The 17,790-nt window shown below is 38.9% G+C and overlaps 1 protein-coding gene across 4 annotated transcripts in view; it reads right to left on the bottom strand.

Moving 5' to 3' along the window:
• NLGN4X (neuroligin 4 X-linked) overlaps positions 1–17,790 on the bottom strand; it is a 391,249-nt gene that overhangs the window by 44,918 nt on the left and 328,541 nt on the right. For all 4 annotated transcript variants that reach the window (XM_088451539.1, XM_088451540.1, XM_088451541.1 and 1 more), the window contains one exon: positions 8,792–9,581. In XM_088451539.1, the coding sequence (XP_088307665.1) occupies positions 8,792–9,581 (790 nt within the window). The remainder of the gene's footprint in view (positions 1–8,791; positions 9,582–17,790) is intronic.

The raw sequence follows: 17,790 nt of genomic DNA, 5'->3' as shown, positions 1-17,790 counted from the left end.
TTATCATTTATCATTAATTATGCAATAATCATGCTACAGTATTTTTATTTCCGTATCTAGTTTTTGCAAAATCATTAAGTGCAGTGTATGTTTATGTTTTGTATGGGAAATTTAAACTTGGTCTCCATTACCTATAGATCAAAATAATCAAACTGAAATACATTACATACTAGCAATTATCTTAAATGAACAGGCAACATTTTTACAATGCAAATTAATTATTTTTTGGGTCATTGAACACTTGCACTTTTGTATTTTAGCAATAAAGTAAATAAACTCCACTGTCCAGTAATGCTCTCTTTTGGCAACTATTATAAAGGAACCACCCATCACAAGCAAGTACTGTACCTAAATTGGTCAAATTCTAAAAATGGTAGTCTTTTGAACATAGGGCCTGATTCAGAGCCGCTCGTAAGCGGCCTCTCGTTCGCTCCGAGCGATGTTTGCCCAACTGCGCATGTGTACGGATCGTTATACGCATGCGCGAACCAGTCAGTGCAGTCGAAATTCATGTGCTCGCAAAATAGCGAATGCCTGATAATTTGAGTGACAGAATGAGGCGTATGTGGGTGGTAACAGGGGAAGGTGCTTGAAAACGGGGAGTGGAGATCCGAACGCAGGCATGCTTAAAGGTCAAAACGGGCGTTTTATGGGTGTGCATAATTAAAACAGCAGCGTCATTGACCACGTCACTGGGTTATTTAATAGCCAGAACTGCTCGCAAAATTGTGGTAGCAAAAACCAACCACAAGAATAGCGAGCAGCTCATACCCTGGTCGATGTACTCGATTAATCTAATAAATAGCGGACATGACGTAGGATGCGAGCGGCCAGGGGGCGTAGTTTCCCAAAAAACGACCGCAAGTTTTGTTCGCTCGTTCAGACCTAGAGGCGTGAACAGACGGCAAACAGCGAACGGTTCATTTGAATATCCACCCCTATTTTCTGGACGAACGAGCGCTAATTGCGTCCGGCTCTGAATCAGGCCCATATTCCATTTATTTTGTTTGTATTAACACAAAGTGATACATTTATGCTGCAATTAGCTTTTTATCAATATACAGAAAATACAGACATTTTAAAATATTGATTATGAGGAAAACATGAGGTACAGTATACTTCAAAGATTATTCCATAATTAAATTATTATTATTATTATTATTATTATTATTATTATTATTATTATTATTATTATTATTATTATTATTATTAATAATAATCATAGTAATCATCATAATAATATGATGATTATTATTATTTTTAGTATTATAATTATTATTATTATTATTATTATTCATTTCAGGAAAGTAAAAATTGGAAAAACTATGTAGAAATGATTTACTCATTGTTAGCATAAATTATATATCATTGTCCTTATAGCATACATATGCATACAAATTTCAGAATATATTAAATTGTTGTATGTTATTACAGATAGATATATATATATATATATATATATATACACTTGATTATATCAAACATAAATCATCATATATCATCGCCATCATCGTAATATATGCATCAATCTGTGTGTAGCTGAAAAATGATGCCTAGTTTCTTAATCATAGTCCTAGATCATCTAATGTGCTACATTGCCATCTAGTGTTGAGTTTCACTATTATTCTATATTCTCACTAGAAGGTGGTTAATTGTTTTGTATTACAGTTTTGTATTAACAAGATATCCAAGAGACAACTGTAATGGTAGTATATGTCACTAATATTAAAATATGTTTATTGCATACTATTATAAACATGGAATTGATGGCAGGCTATCACATTGACTGTTTGCATCGAGCTGTACATGGTAACTATTGTCACAATTTTTCCAGTTCTGTGCTGCATGACTGAAATACACTGAATAGCTAAAACATGAAAAAGAAAATAAGTGCAAACAGCTTTTCACCAAGTGTAATATGCCACACATCATGAGTCATAGCCTCTATTATCTCAATACTGATGTGCCAAAACTATTTTTAAAACCTGTTGCTATTTTTCTACTTACAAATAATGTAATCCTTATTTAATACTTTGCCTACATTTTCATGTATTTCATAAACATGTTGGTCTGTTTAAGGCTAATCCATCATCTTGACATTTTAAACCAATACATGGCCTTGGCACTTTGAACAATATAACATATGAACACAACTGTAAAACGTGTCCATTTGATAGAACATTTTTACTAAGCATCTATGTTACAGACTGTAATCAAAGCACAAAACAAAGCAGAAAAAGATCCAAATTCAAAAATAACACATTCCAAATATAGAAATTGGTGTGAATTTGTTTTTAATCTTCAGTAGTGGAAAAAAACATGACAAAGGCTTTTGGTTAAAACATATAAGGTATATGAGTTTCAGTAGTTTCACATATCACCACTTTTTAAATGTGCAGGAGCTCTCACCGCTTACGAGCGGCTCTGAATCAGGCCCTATGTTCAAAAGACTACCATTTTTAGAATTTGACCAATTTAGGTACAGTACTTGCTTGTGATGGGTGGTTCCTTTATAATAGTTGCCAAAAGAGAGCATTACTGGACAGTGGAGTTTATTTACTTTATTGCTAAAATACAAAAGTGCAAGTGTTCAATGACCCAAAAAATAATTAATTTGCATTGTAAAAATGTTGCCTGTTCATTTAAGATAATTGCTAGTATGTAATGTATTTCAGTTTGATTATTTTGATCTATAGGTAATGGAGACCAAGTTTAAATTTCCCATACAAAACATAAACATACACTGCACTTAATGATTTTGCAAAAACTAGATACGGAAATAAAAATACTCTCATTCTCACTCTCTTCCAGTATCCATTGCCAGGGCTGGATTAACAATGGGGCGGGTGGAGCTACAGCTCCAGGCCCTCCCATGAAAATAGGCCCACACCACCAAGGAGGATCCGCTAGAGACAGGAACAATTTTTTTTCCTGTTAGAACAAGCGGCCGTCTGAGGTCCTTTCCTTTCAGACCGCACCCCCAACCACCACCTCCAGTCCACACCCCCCTCCCAATCCTGCCCACCTGGGAGAACTTTCTCCAAGTCCTGGCTGCCTGAGCAGCACAGTGGAAAGATTCACTTCACAAGCCCTCCCTGTGCCGCATAGGGTACCTCAGCTCCCCCTTTACACCATGTGATGTCAAGCCACGTGACGTCACATAGATGCTACCACGCGGCCCGTGATGGGCTCACATGGTAGACTAAGCAAGAGACACACAGCTCCTGACCTGACCTTCCTGTCAGTACCAGTGCCAGTGGGGAGAAGACTGGAGCCAAGGCAGAGGAGCAGACAATAGAGAAGGTAAGTGAACTACGTGAAGGGGGGAACGTGTGCAGAGAGTGGGAAGGGGAGGAACAGTATAATGGACACTGATAGGAGGCATAGTAATGGACAAAGAGGGGAATGGCAGTGGCACACACTAATGGACACAGAGGGGAGAGGACATAATGATGCGCACAAGGGGGGACATAACAATAGACACAGAGGGAAAGCATAATAATGGACACAGGGAGGGGAGCATAGTAATGGACAAAGAGGGGGATGGCACATACTAATGGACACAGAGGGGTGAGGACATAATGGTGCACAACAGATGGTACATGATAGTAGACACAGAGGGGGGGCATAATAATGCACACAGAGGGATATAAAAATGGATACAGAGGGGGATGGCATATACTTAAGGACACAGATGGGGAAATAATAATGGACATAAAAGGGGGTAATAATGGACACAGAGACAGGGCATAATAAAGATAACGGGAGGACATAATAATGGACATAGAGGGGGTAATAATGGGCACAGAGGGGGGGCATAATAATGTACTCGGGGGAATATAATAATGGACACAGAGGGGGGCATAATAATGGACTTGGGGGACTATAATAATGGACACAGAGGGGGCATAATAATGAACTCAGGGGAATATAATAATGGACACAGAGGGGGCATAATAATGGACTCGGGGGAATATAATAATGGACACAGAGGGGGCATAATAATGGACTCGGGGGAATATAATAATGGACACAGAGGGGGCACAATAATGGACTCGGGGGAATATAATAATGGACACAGAGGGTGGCATAATAATGGACACAGAGGGGGGCATAATAATGGACACATTGGGACATATTAATGGACACAAAGGGAGGGCGACATAATAATTGACACATAGGGAGAGGGACCTAATAATGTACACATAAGGGGGGACATAATGACACAGAGGGGCAGGACATAATAATGGACACAGGGGAGGACATAATAATGGACAAAGAGGGGACCCAAAGGGTGGGAGGACATAATAATGGATGCGGGGGGGACATAATAATGGACATAAGTGGGGACATAATAATAGGTACAGAGGAGAGGACATACTAATGGATACTGGGGGGACATACTAATGGACACAGAGGAGCCGGAGAGAGCATAACGGACACAGAGGAAGTGAAGAGGAAATAATGATGGACACAGAGGAGGAGGAAGGGGGACACAACACAGAACATACAGATAAGGAGGTAGCACAAGACAGAGCATACAGATGAGGTTGGGAGCTTAGTGAAACACATATAGTTATGGGGGGAGGGGGTAAACAATACAGGACATACAGACCAAGAGGGGTACAATCAGACATATCAAAGGATGGAGAATAACAGAAAGAAAAATATAAGATGGAAAGAATAATCTAAATAAAATGCATATTATGACTGCATAGTAATATTAGAATAAAGGCTGTCTATCTGAATATATAAAGCCGAGAAGGTAAATGGGCTTCATCAGAATAGATAATTGTCTGTTACTTATTATTACTTTACCCCATTTACCTTCTCTATGAGAATTTTTGAGGTTAATATGTGTAGATAACATTTACACTAACATTATTATTACAAGCATAATATATATTCTATTTACCTGTGTATTTATATATATACTGTATTTGTGCCATTTTTTCTTTTGTATTTTGTGAACCCCCTTTTAAAATGGGGTACGCCTGTGTCCCAGGCCAGTGACAGAAAGACAGCAACAGAGAAGCTTCTGCGTAATGCAGCCAGCGGGAGGAGTGAATAACAACAGGCCAATTGAGAGGTGGGACAATTTCATTTAAGAAATTAAAATGTTATACATTTAATTTGGTGTTTTTCTTTTTATGTCAGATTTTGAAAATGGTATTTTTGTGTCTGTTATGTGGTCAGGGCATGATGTGAGTGAGGGGTATTTGTGTGTCTGTTATTTGGTCAGGGCATGATGTGAGTGAGGGGTATTTGTGTGTCTTTTATGTGGTCAGGGTATGATGTGAGTGAGTGGTATTTGTGTGTCTGTTATGTGGTCAGGGCATGATGTGAGTGAGGGGTATTTGTGTGTCTGTTATGTGGTCAGGGCATGATGTGAGGGGTATTGTGTGTCTGTTATGTGGTCAGGGCATGACAACACTCGCCACGCCCCCCACATCATTAGTCACACCCCTGTGACACTGGTCACACCCCTGCGGAAGCATACAATAGGCCCTTCATAAATTTCAGCTCCAGGCCCATTTGGACCTTAATCTGGGACTGTCCATTGCCATAGTACTACTGCTGTTAAATGCAGACCTTTTTTCCTAACATAATCATACTGTATGAGTGTATTATGCACTAACATATTTACTGACTCCCAGGGCCGTAACAAGCAGTGTTTGGTAAACAGTGCCATGACCCAGGACCCAAGACTGAGAGGGCAGCACAGTCACTATGTTAGTGGCACCCAACATCTACATTCCTGTTCATCTGAAGCTTCCTTGGCACTTGTTTTGTGACACTGTGATGGTATGAGCACCATAGGTGGGGCTAAGGGGTAGGACAGACCAGGGTGCACAGTCACCCTGATATGGCACTGCTGCCTCATACAAGATGATCTGCTACTGTGAATATTACAAGGGCCTGAATGTATAAACAAGAGATGAAGATTAAACACAATAATATGGTCAAACCCTAGTCAAACGCAGTTTAACATCTGCCATGACTTAAGGTGCGTACACACTGGGTGATTAAAGTGGATGACTGAACGATAACGATATCATTATCGTTCAGTTGTTCACTTTATCATCTATTTTTAACATCAAAACGATGAACGATAACAACGACGTGCGTTCCCACTGGTCGTTCTTCATTATTGTTCAGTGAGTAAGCATGCAGGCCAACCTGATGATGTCATCAGGTTGCTGCATGCTGGGGAATGGGGGAGAGAGCCCGGCGCTGAACGATATCGTTAATGATATCGTACAGTGGGTGTGCTCAATGTCATGAACGACATTGAGCACACCCTGCCCGGGACACACTAGACGATATCGCTCAGGGAGCATATCGTCTAGTGTGTATGCTCCTATACTGTATATGTTAAAAATCTGTATAAATTCAATGTAAAAAGTCTTCCAAGTAAACGATAAAAAGAAAAAGAGTTGCTTAATTCATAAAAAAATTTTTTATAACAAATAGAAAGTTGGAAAGTCATGCAAAAGTAATTGTAAGAGATACATTAGAATGTTGTAAATTTAATATTAATACATTTAATTGAAGCAACAGCATGGTATGCACGGCAATTAAAGAATATTGTTTTTGATGTCAGCATCAAAATGTGATCTTCTTGTGCACGACAAGCTTATATCATGTATACTACTGTGATGACTGATAATAAAGAAAACGGCAGTGCTATGGAAAATCTTTGTAAGGTTGAGAACGGTATCAGATCCCAGGTTGTCTGTAAGAATTGCATCATCTCACTCAAGGGATTTCAATGGATGCTCATTTTGAGGACTCAATGCTTTGCCATTTAGATTTGTTTTGTTGCTACATCATTGACTCATTTAAAGATTTATTAATTAAGGACATGCTGTGTACAAATAGTGCAGGTTTCTCTGGGACACCTGGTGTGATTGGCTGACACATTTACAGCGGAGAATGCACCTAATCATTCCATATGCTGTGCTATAGTTATATTGGAAACAGCAGTCTCTCATTTAGTTAAGTAGAGGAGCAAGACGCTGTTAGATATGACATGTACTCAACTGCTTTGTGTGTGAAAAAGAAGTATGCTTCGTCTCTGATTTATTAAAATAAAATTACACGTGGAAAAACATTCTGTCTCAAAAATTTATACAGAATTGCATAATTTTTGAAAGTCTTTTAAGCAAATATGCTCAAATGTGATCAAACTATATATATATATATATATATATATATATATATATATATATATATATATATATATATGTATATGTATCAGGCAGAAATCCATAGAGGAAGAGCCTGACCCCCAAAAATACTTTTTATATGGTGAATTTGCCTGAATTTGACTTTGCCTGAGTTTTATCTTGCCATCTTAAGTCTTTATTTTAACACATTTGTGTATAAAAAAGGCCTATATAATGTATGCATAAAAAGACCATTGTGATCCTGATCTTATTGAGGGAATTTCTGGCTCATTCCTTGCTGATATTTCCTGAATTTTAGAAGATTTATTTATGGTTTTATAACATTCAAAGTAAAGGATAACCCCCTGAAGAAGTCTTGTTAGACAAAACGTGTAGGGTTAAGTTTTTTTTAAAATTAATTTTGAAGCAAGCAACTGGAAAAATCATGTCCCTTTTAAAGAGTGAAAGTCATTAATGTAAAAGTGAAAAATAGTATTATGAATTGCCAAACTGTATATGATTTTATACTCTGTAAAAGTACTTTAAGAAAATAGCTCCCCCTTTAAACCTTGTAAACCTTTTTTAATACCATTTCTATTGTGACAAAAATACTAATTCTCTAAGTGCATAGTACACCATAAGCAACTGTGGTGGAGGGTCTAAGTGGCACCATACATCTTGTTCTATTTGGTGCAAAAAGTATAGGTATATGAGGTCACAACTGTACACACACATAAACTAATATATATATATATATATATATATATACACATGACAGAAATGGGTACAATGGCGGCACTCACAGGTCCTTTAAGAGAAGAATCACTCTGACAAGCTGTGTCAATCCTTATTCAACGTTTCGGTCACATAGACCTTGATAAAGGTCTATGTGACCGAAATGTTGAACAAGGATTTACACAGCTTGTCAGAGTGATTCTTCTCTTAAAGGACCCATGACTACCTCCATTGTAGACCTTTCTGTTGTCTGCATGAGGTTATTCATCAACCTGTAGGAGGGCACAAGGGCATTTTTGCTTACCTGTTACAGTGGAGTGCCTGTACTTTGATTTGTATATATATATATATATATATATATATATATACAGTATATTATTCATCTATTGCCACTGATATTGTTTGAAAAGAATGAATGGAGAGAAAATTATGCAGGACTTTTTAAAAGAAAACAAGTATTGTATATGAATAAAGAAACAAAATGGGTCCCTAAGCATTTTTACACAATTTTATTATTGTATATGATGCTAGACTTAAACTTTGCAAAAAAAGGAGAAAACATCATATTGTGCATTTGAAGGCTTTTCAGCAAATAGCAGGATTTGCGTTACAGTTACAGTAGCAATAACATATGTGTATATATGATACCTGAGTTTAACTACTGAAATAAAAATATATAAATAATATTACTGTGCATGTACAAACCTAGAGTAAATATATGCATAGCTACTGTTTGTTGGTGCTTTTAAGCTAAGACTTATTTGCATGATGCAGGCTGTTGTGTCTTAAAATACCACTGACCTACTTTTCACACTAATAATATCACATGAATAACAAAGAACTGCACAACAACTAAAAAAGGATGAAAGATATATAAAGTCACATACCCAGTTTTGGCGAAGTTAGTCCAATATGTCATAACCACTGCGCTGAGCATGACATCATTCTTTGAGAAATTACAGTTAAAAAGTTCTGTGGGTCCAATCATAGGAATGCCAAAAACATAGGGAACTTCATCACCATGAGCAGAATCAGCCCAGGATGGTTTCATTTCACTTTGGCAATGGTGGTAAAATGCATAGAAATATGTTGGAGAGCCATATCGAGCATGCAAATCAGCAGTTGCAACAGCAGGTGCCACCCACTGGTGATCTGTAAAAAGTGCTACCAATGTCTTCCTTCGTGTTTCATGATTTTCTTTATCAGCCCAGTCTGTATACATGAACTTAATTGTTTCTCGAAGTGTGTCTTTTCCCTCTGGATAACCATACAAATTGTCTACAAAGTTGGACACTGAAAAGTCAAAGTCACTTAGAGAGACACCATCTTCATTATCTACAATACCATCAACAAATTTTAATCCTTCCCCTTGATTAACTCCAAGCATAATATCATAGTTAAGGAACTCCCCTTGTTCCATGAGTATCTGAGGGTCATCTGGAATGACATCACCATCAATGACTGGTCCAAAGGCAATGTGGTATGTGGCTGGTGTGATGGACTGTTGAATTAGTTCTTTGTAGTTCTTCTCCCGAAGACATTCAACCAATGGAATAGTATCCAGCATGTCACAGCCCACTTTATCTGCCAATATTCTAGTATACTTGGCAGGCTGGTAGTTCACTGCCCAGCTGGAGAGAGCTGTTCCACTTTGTATGATAGCTTTTTGGAACAAACCTGCAGGTGCAAAATTTATAAATGCAAATGAAAAACTTAAAAAACATAAAACAATGCAGCTTTTACTAAGCAAATAATGCTTGTATTGTGTCTATATCTGTTAAATTGTAGTTATTAGAAATATAATAGCACAAGAAGCATAATTTCTCATCTAGCACAATTTACTCTTCTTTTAAGGATAACATTTACCCATACTTCTGATATTTAAAATCCTTTCTTGATTTTAAAGAAGCTTTTACAATTGCTAGTTATGCTTTTAACTTTTGAAACTGTCCATTATTTTTACCAAATAAAATATGTAAAAAGACATTTATGAGCAATCAAACCCACTTGTCAATTTAATTAACACATACAGAGCTTTTATACTGAACAGATCACAGGGGCAAACTACAGATTGTTATAATATGAAAACACAAGTTAAAATTGAAAATATGTAATTAGTTCCGTTTTTTGTTTAGATGTATGTCCTATGACTTACTTGAGACTACTTTACTCAACAACAAAAGTTACCTAATTAGTATAGCTTGATTTTCTATGCTATCTTTATCTTTTTATTTCTTATTTTTATCCACACATTATCACATTTTAGAGCAATAAATTAATGCTGGGATTAACAACTAGTGTTCTTTCAAGACTTTATCTGGCTCTAGATATAATATATTTGACTTGGTACAATGCATGTGATTGTGGACCAAACACATTATTTGTTGTGACAAGCATTTGAGCAGTTGAGCATTTGATTTGTATATTTAAAGTTCTGCGAGTGCCACTTCTGTTTGCCTGGGCAAGATTATTTATTTAACACTCAGATGAGTACTGGACCTTGTATACATACACATACTGTAGATATATACACACAAACACACAATATTATAATGTGTGTGTGTGTATGTGTGTGTTTGAATGCAGTTTTACAGAATTTATTGAAAGGTCATATAATCTCAGCTATGTGAGCAGCTAAAATATGAAATACTGTGACTTATCCCAGGTTTACATATACAGTAGTTGATAACATTTCATGATGTAGAATGGTTTATGTATTATTTAATTTTTCAATTTACAGCAATTGTCTTTATTCTTACATATATGATGATCATAAAATATGCATCATAATATATTTCTTTTGGTTGTTAGAACATATTCATATGTTTGACTTTATGAATTAACATATCTATATATCTATAGCTATACATACTCTTTATAGCTGAAGACTGCACAAACTGTCCAACTGTGACTCGCAGGGGGTGCTCCATTAGAGAGTCAAGGTCCAAATACAAAGGATCCAGAAAGATGGGCACTCACCACAAATTTGTCATTGAAGCCAGCAAAGGTTTATTTACTCACAAACATGATAGAAGTTGACATTTCAGTCTCACTGGACCTTTGTCAAGACAATACAAAGTCGAGACACTATAGGACCCATCACCCACACTCACGCTGAGCCAACTTATATAGGAGTCCCACTTAGTCAAGGTATCCATCCATTGCAAACAAGGAAGTCAAACAACTTAAAGCCAGAAATGGCCGGTATTATAGTACATATACGTATCCTGGCTAAATCCTAAACCCACAAACAGGTATAGCATCATAAGTACTACGTATTATAAGTATTGTGGAACCCTAGATTGTATGGGACCAGAACCATAGGCCAAATTACTTCATTTAGATATATTACATGACCTAATTCATCTCTATTATAGTTATTTACCTCTCTCTCTCTCTCTCTCTTTATTTCTCTCTCTCCTGTAAGGGTCATTATTTTATGAAAATACAATTGAAAAATTCTTCATAGTAACACAAGTGTGCCCATTTTGTTGCCCATTTGCTACTGGTTTTAAATTATAACTGAAAACACATCACTGAAACCACAAGATTATAATATATAATAATGGGGTGTAATTTAGTATTTTTTACCCAAATGCAAAAAATTCAATGTAAATAAATAATTACAGAAAACAATGTAAACCTAAGGACTCACTGAGTCCAAGAAGTGGCAAAGCATCTAATCTGTGTATCCAATGAGACTGTGGGCCTGATTCACTATGGATCTCTATTGTGATTGCAGCTGCGATTACGCATGCAGACCTGCTGTGAAAATATGCTAATGATTGCTGTTGCAATGCTGTCGAACAGCCAGCATAGAGACGCTCACTGCCACCCACTACCGCTATCTCACATCCGTAATACTTTGCAGTCCTGCATATACATCAGGAACATCGAGTTAACATCGGACTCCCACGCACAATTACAACAGGTCTAACCTTACTAAGAAATTGCTAACCTCGTTGCACGCTGTGAGTACTTACGCCGCATATGCCAACGCAGTGGCTAATATGTGCACGCCCACGCAACGGCGTTCAATGGACAGACACGCCTGCGTTTCTCTGACTATTCCCTTATCACCACCCCCAAACACTGACTACCTGTCAAACACTCTGTGATGGCTTACCATGCCCTACATGATTGCAGAGTAGCCATCACGCACTGCGATGCATACGCATGCGCAGTACACAACAATCGGTTCACTTGTATGCTGTTGCAATCCATAATAAATCAGTCCCTGTATTTTGTGTGTATGTGTTCATACCTCCACTCCCATGCGGCTGGCCTTCCCCAATGCTCTCCCTTGCACTAATTAGATACCATGCTTTTGTGTACCGCATATATTCATCCTATGCAGAGCAGTGGTGAGAGAGTGCCTTTATACAGCTGAAGGATGCAACAGTCCATCAAGGGAAGTCCCTTAAAATAACAAGGAAGCACAGTGGAGGTCTTCCACAGTGGGTCATTAATATGCTTTTTTTTCCTAACCCCTGGGAGTCTCAGTTTATCCAAGTTCCAGCACTCAGAGGGAGGGTGCAGAGTCTCTGTGAGGGGCAAAGTTTTCAGTGTCACAGGACCAGACTGATATGATTTGCCTGCTTCTGTGACTGTTCCTGTTTGCTGCCCATAGCTCCAGAGAGGATGTCACAGGGAAGTCAGGCTCTATGAACAACTAAACCAGCCTCTTCTTGACTCACAGTTAGGATTGGACACCTGTAGCTGCTCCCATTCACAGTAGGGATAAGCTCCATTATTGATGTTACTGCATACTAGTAGTTTTCTCTGCCTGCCTGCTTAGTATTTTTGGTTGTTTTTCTTTCTCTCTCTATCTTTCCCATCTCTCTCTCTTTCTCTTACCTATTCCCCTCTCTCTTCCCCATTTTTGGCCCCATCTCTTTCTCTCTCTTGCTCTCCCTCCCCATCCCTCTCTTCCCTGTCTTTCTCTATCTTCCCCATCTCTCTCTCCTCCATGTAACTCTCTCTCTTCCCCACCTCTCTGTCTCTCTATCCTCATATACTTCTGTTCCCCACCTCTCTCCCCCATATACTTCACTCTTTCTCATCTCTTTCTCTATCTCCCTATACACCACTCTCTCTTACCCATCTATCATGATATCTTCTCCATATACCTCAGTCTCTCCCCCATATACCTCTCTATCCCCATCTCTCTCTGTTCACCATCTATCTCTCACTTCACCATCTCTCTTTCTATCCCCCAATATACCTCTCTCTATTCCTTATCTCTCTATCTCTCTCCCCTATATACCTCTCTCTTCCCCATCTTCTCTATTATCTTTCTCCCCATATACCTCTCTCTCTCTCCCCATATACCTCTCTCTCTTAAACACCTTTTCAGTAAAGTCAGTGTGTTCAAAAAGTAATGATGCACTCAAGTAATGTGTTTAATGGTCTGTTTTTTTCTGTGACTAAGGCTTACATTGGTACTGTGAAAGCTCATATTGTGACTATAAACCATGGGGCCCTGCAGAAAATGATTATTTGTATGGAAGTATAAAATGGCATAAGATAATTTGTCTACCAAATACATACTGTAGTTCAGATCTGTATTGTAGATATTTAGTAGTGTGATATCAGTGTGATTTCTGTGTTAATTTTGTATAGTAGAAAGTGTATATCAGTTATGTGAAATCAGCATAAACTGTGTATAGTGTTTGGTGTATATTGGCTTTATATGCATAGATCTCAACTACTCATCTGGACAGCCAGTTGAGTCTAGGTGAGTAGTGTATGTCCTAGAAGGAGGGGGGATGGAGTAGTCATGACCCAGTGGATGGGGAAGTGTCAAACTGGCACCTCCTGTGTCCTCACTTGCACACGCCTATGGTTAAACTGGTTAAAACTATACCCAAGTCCTTTTTACTCTGCCAGAAGGAATGACAAGTCACTAAGATGAGGTGACTGAGGTAGTTATTATTCTTTCCTTCTGTCCCGCTCTGATGGCTGACCACACTTCTTTAGCTTCGTGCCACTGCACTTCAGGAGGCCCCTACCTTTGCATCCCCCCTGTGGGCTCTATGTCATTTTTTTTACTTTCCAGTCTGACACAGGATACTATAAATGGCAAACTGCACAGGTACCTCCTACTTGTATTTGTGTCTGAGCTGCTCTAACTGCATACACAATTAAATGGTATATGTTGTGCATTAGGAGCAGAGACTGTACTGTGATTGCAAGCTTAGCTGACCAAAATACTGTGCTGTGTCTGAGTGATTTGCACCTCCAAAGAATATTTTTTCTGATATCAAAGAAAGAGGAGGAGGATTACAGCCGCTACTAATGTACCAGGCTGTGACTCAGACAAGATGTTAAAATTATTCTACCTGTGAACTGCTTTTTATTCACATGAAGATATCTACCAGTGAGTAAGAAATAGTTTGATGACAGAACTGGCAACAATGTGGGACCCTTGTCAGACACTCAGGGCAGAATGGGCTTAGTTGGGAGCAGCAGATTTGTGTGCCATGGGCCATTCTCTCATAGTGACCACCTATTATTCCTAGTGAATGTTAGGCTGGGTTTTCCTATTATTCACCATCAACTCTCCTCCCCCTGCCCACATCAACTCCTGAACCTGCTGGGTCTGCAATATAATTTACACAGTTAGAGACATAAGCAATTACCCTTGTGTATGCATCTGCTCCAGTCCTGCCCCAGTAATTCCCAAGTAATCCTTTGTCCCAGCTTTTACCAAGTGTGCCTCTCCTTTTCTAAAGTGTGCCTCTGCCCTAGCCATCCACAAGTGTGCCTCTGCCCTCTCCCTAAGTGTTCCTCTGTTTTCATGTGTCAGCAAGTGTGCCTCTACCACAACCCTCCACAGCCTTCCCCAAGTGTGACTCTGCCCGAAGCCATCATCAAGTGTGCCTTGGCCCCCAGCCATCACCAAGTGTGCCGCTACCCACAGCCATCACCAAGTGTGTCTCTGCCCCAGCCCTCACCAAGAGTGACTCTGCTCCCAGCCCTCAAAAAGAGTGTATTTGCCAACAGCCCTCACCAAGAGTGTATCTGCCTGCAGCCATCACCAAGTTGGCCTCTGCTCCAACCATCACCAAGTGGGCCTCTGCCCCAAGCTGTCACCAAGTGGGCCTCTGCCCCCAAACATCAACAAGTGAGCTGTTGCCCCAATAATCAACAAGTGTGCCTCTACCCCAGCTTTTATCAAGTGTGCCTCTGCCCAAGACCTCTCTGAATGTGTCTCTTCCCCAATTTCTACCCTGTGTACCTATACCCTGCTCTGTAAGTGTGCATCTTCCCCAGCTTTCCCCATTTGTTCCTCTGAACACCTTCCATTCTCCAACCTTGTCATCACCCCCATTCCCAATCTGCCTTTTCCCCCTCCTCATGGCTAGTAGTTGTGATCAGAAGTGGCTGTGATCAGATTAACAGAGGCAACACTGTTTTAATCACTATATAAACCTAAAAATGGCAGGCAAGCACAATCTATTTTTTAATCAATCATGTGGAATTTTTTTTCTTTAAAAGGTTGTCTACAACCCTGATATGAAGTGCATGTCAGAACCATGGGTTGCTTCATAGTGTGTGCCTGTTCTGGATGCCATTTTCCATGAACCACCTCTGCATCCACCAGGTAAGAGGCCAGGGGCCCCGCCTAATGCAATCCACAGCTCTCAAGATGAATCCTTGCACATTATGGCTGCTACTGCTGCTGGGTTGAAATATACCCCACAGAAGGGAACCAAGAACTGGTAGCTTCAATCAAAAATTAGATGAGGTCATGTGTCCATGCTAACAAATTTCAAGTTGATTCTATTTTTCCAGAAAAGCATTATTATTTGCCTAGGAAATGCCATAGAAGCCACTATCCACTTAAGTACAGATATGCACACAAGTGGTACTGGTCACACTAAAGATTACATGACTGTGACAGACCCACTGGGTGAGTGTATTGCCTTCAGGAGTAGTATCAAACACTCAATGCCAGCTCATTCACAGGCAGTCTACTACATGTATCGCTGGCTTAACTAAGAAGCAATACGGTATCAAATTGTATGAAAAACTGAGGGATGTAATAGCAAAAATGACTTATCCTTCTATGACTTTCCGTAGGATTTTTCATTTCTGCTAATGGAACTAAAATTGTATGAGCATTATAACTGTGAAACTTAACATGTACCATGTTTTGCGCACACAGAGTTTCTTTAAAAAAATTACAGTAAAATACAGGAGATGTTAGCTGTGGCTCATACAATTTCTGCCCATTTCCAGCATCAGCAACAGCATATAGCAGCTGCAAGAAAAATTTAATTTGCCATGCCACCAACTAAAGCAAGAGGTAGTAACCAGGTGGAATTCCAGGGAGAGAGGACACCTGTTTCCTTAGTGCAGCACACTAGAGAGTACTCTCAGTTTTATGCAAGCTATTGAAACCACTGAAATTGTAACCTATGAAGTGAGTTCAGACACTGTCGGCCTGAGTCAGGTTATACTCTTAATTAACTTATTGGAAAGCAGATAGAGAAGCTGAAAGAGGAAATGCAAAGAGCTCCTTACGAGCAAGTTGTTAGCTCAAGTGGTTCTTGACATATCTCCCAATTCAGTTTCCTAGTGTCAGGAATAATTTGACCTCTTCCAAGAGACTCACTGATATTGAGAATGAGAGAACTCTGGGCACCAGAGTGAAACATTATGACAATTGAACAGGCTTAAACTAAATAGCCACATATATTGACACCTACAGAATACTGTGACTCAATCTGATACAGTATGCATTAATAGAATGGTGAAGGATTACTTTAATGATAATGTACAAACTAGCTTCTCAAACAGTCCCATTGAATACTGGGAAGAAAAAAAATATTTGGAGCACCTCATACAAACTAGCTATGGTTTACTTAAGCTGCTCACCCTCCAATGTGTACTTAGAGTGTTTAGCACAGCCAGGACCCTTGTGAATGATTGGCCTAGGCGTTTTTTCCCCACCAAAAAATGGAAAAAACTGATGTTCCTCAAAATGAACTACATATTCTTTGAGAAATATCTTTGACACCAATTACAAATATAGACTTCTGTAATTGTTGATTCCAGTGGGAATGAGCATATATTGAGTGATGATGATCATAACAACAGTGCTGAGGTTGATGCAATGACATCTTCTGACTGTGAGGTTGATTAACAACACTGTTAGCCACCATAAACCCATTGGTAGCATGGTGTAACCAAACACCAATAAGTTTTCTTTTGTGGAGGCCCAAACATACTAAGCACTTTAGCCACAAAAGTGGCAGTAGTTGTTGCTGAAGTCCTTGGTTTGTTAAACTGTGCATGTCCTTTTTACTATACAACATACCCAAGAACATTTCCATGGTGCACCACTATTTATTACAGGCATTGTCCACCTTGCTGTATTGGTGGAAATACTGCTAAACTGTTACTCCATCTCCATTTACCTGTACAGGCCTAAGGCCTGCGGTTGTTAGCTGGAGACATTTTTGTTTATTATATTTTCTACTAGGCTGTTATACTGGCTTGAATTGCCTGTATTGACCAGATGCCTGTGATTTCCAGTTTGGTTTTGAAAACTCACATTTGGAATCTTGGCTTTTAATAATTTGTTCCAAGTCTCATATTTACATTTCCTTAAATTAAAATGTTTTACATTGTACTAAATACTCCACCTCCAATTATCTGTACTATTATCAGACCGGTTATTTGTTGTTTGGAGTAAAGTTGAGGGTTATCTAGTTTTCTACTAGATGCTACTTTGGTAGCAATCACCTGTACTGGCCTGAGTGAGTGTGATGGTAATAGATTATGGGCCTGATTCACTATAGATCGCAACTGAGATTATGCATGCAATTGGCCGATTGTTGCGATCTGTGCAAGCATATGAATTGCATGGCATGTGCGT

The sequence above is a fragment of the Taudactylus pleione genome, unplaced genomic scaffold, assembly GCF_031769625.1.
Source record: "Taudactylus pleione unplaced genomic scaffold, aTauple2 ptg000026l, whole genome shotgun sequence".
Lineage (NCBI taxonomy): Eukaryota > Metazoa > Chordata > Amphibia > Anura > Myobatrachidae > Taudactylus > Taudactylus pleione.
The sequence above is the reverse complement of the archived record's forward strand: the minus strand, read 5'-3'. Positions and strand labels throughout refer to the sequence as shown.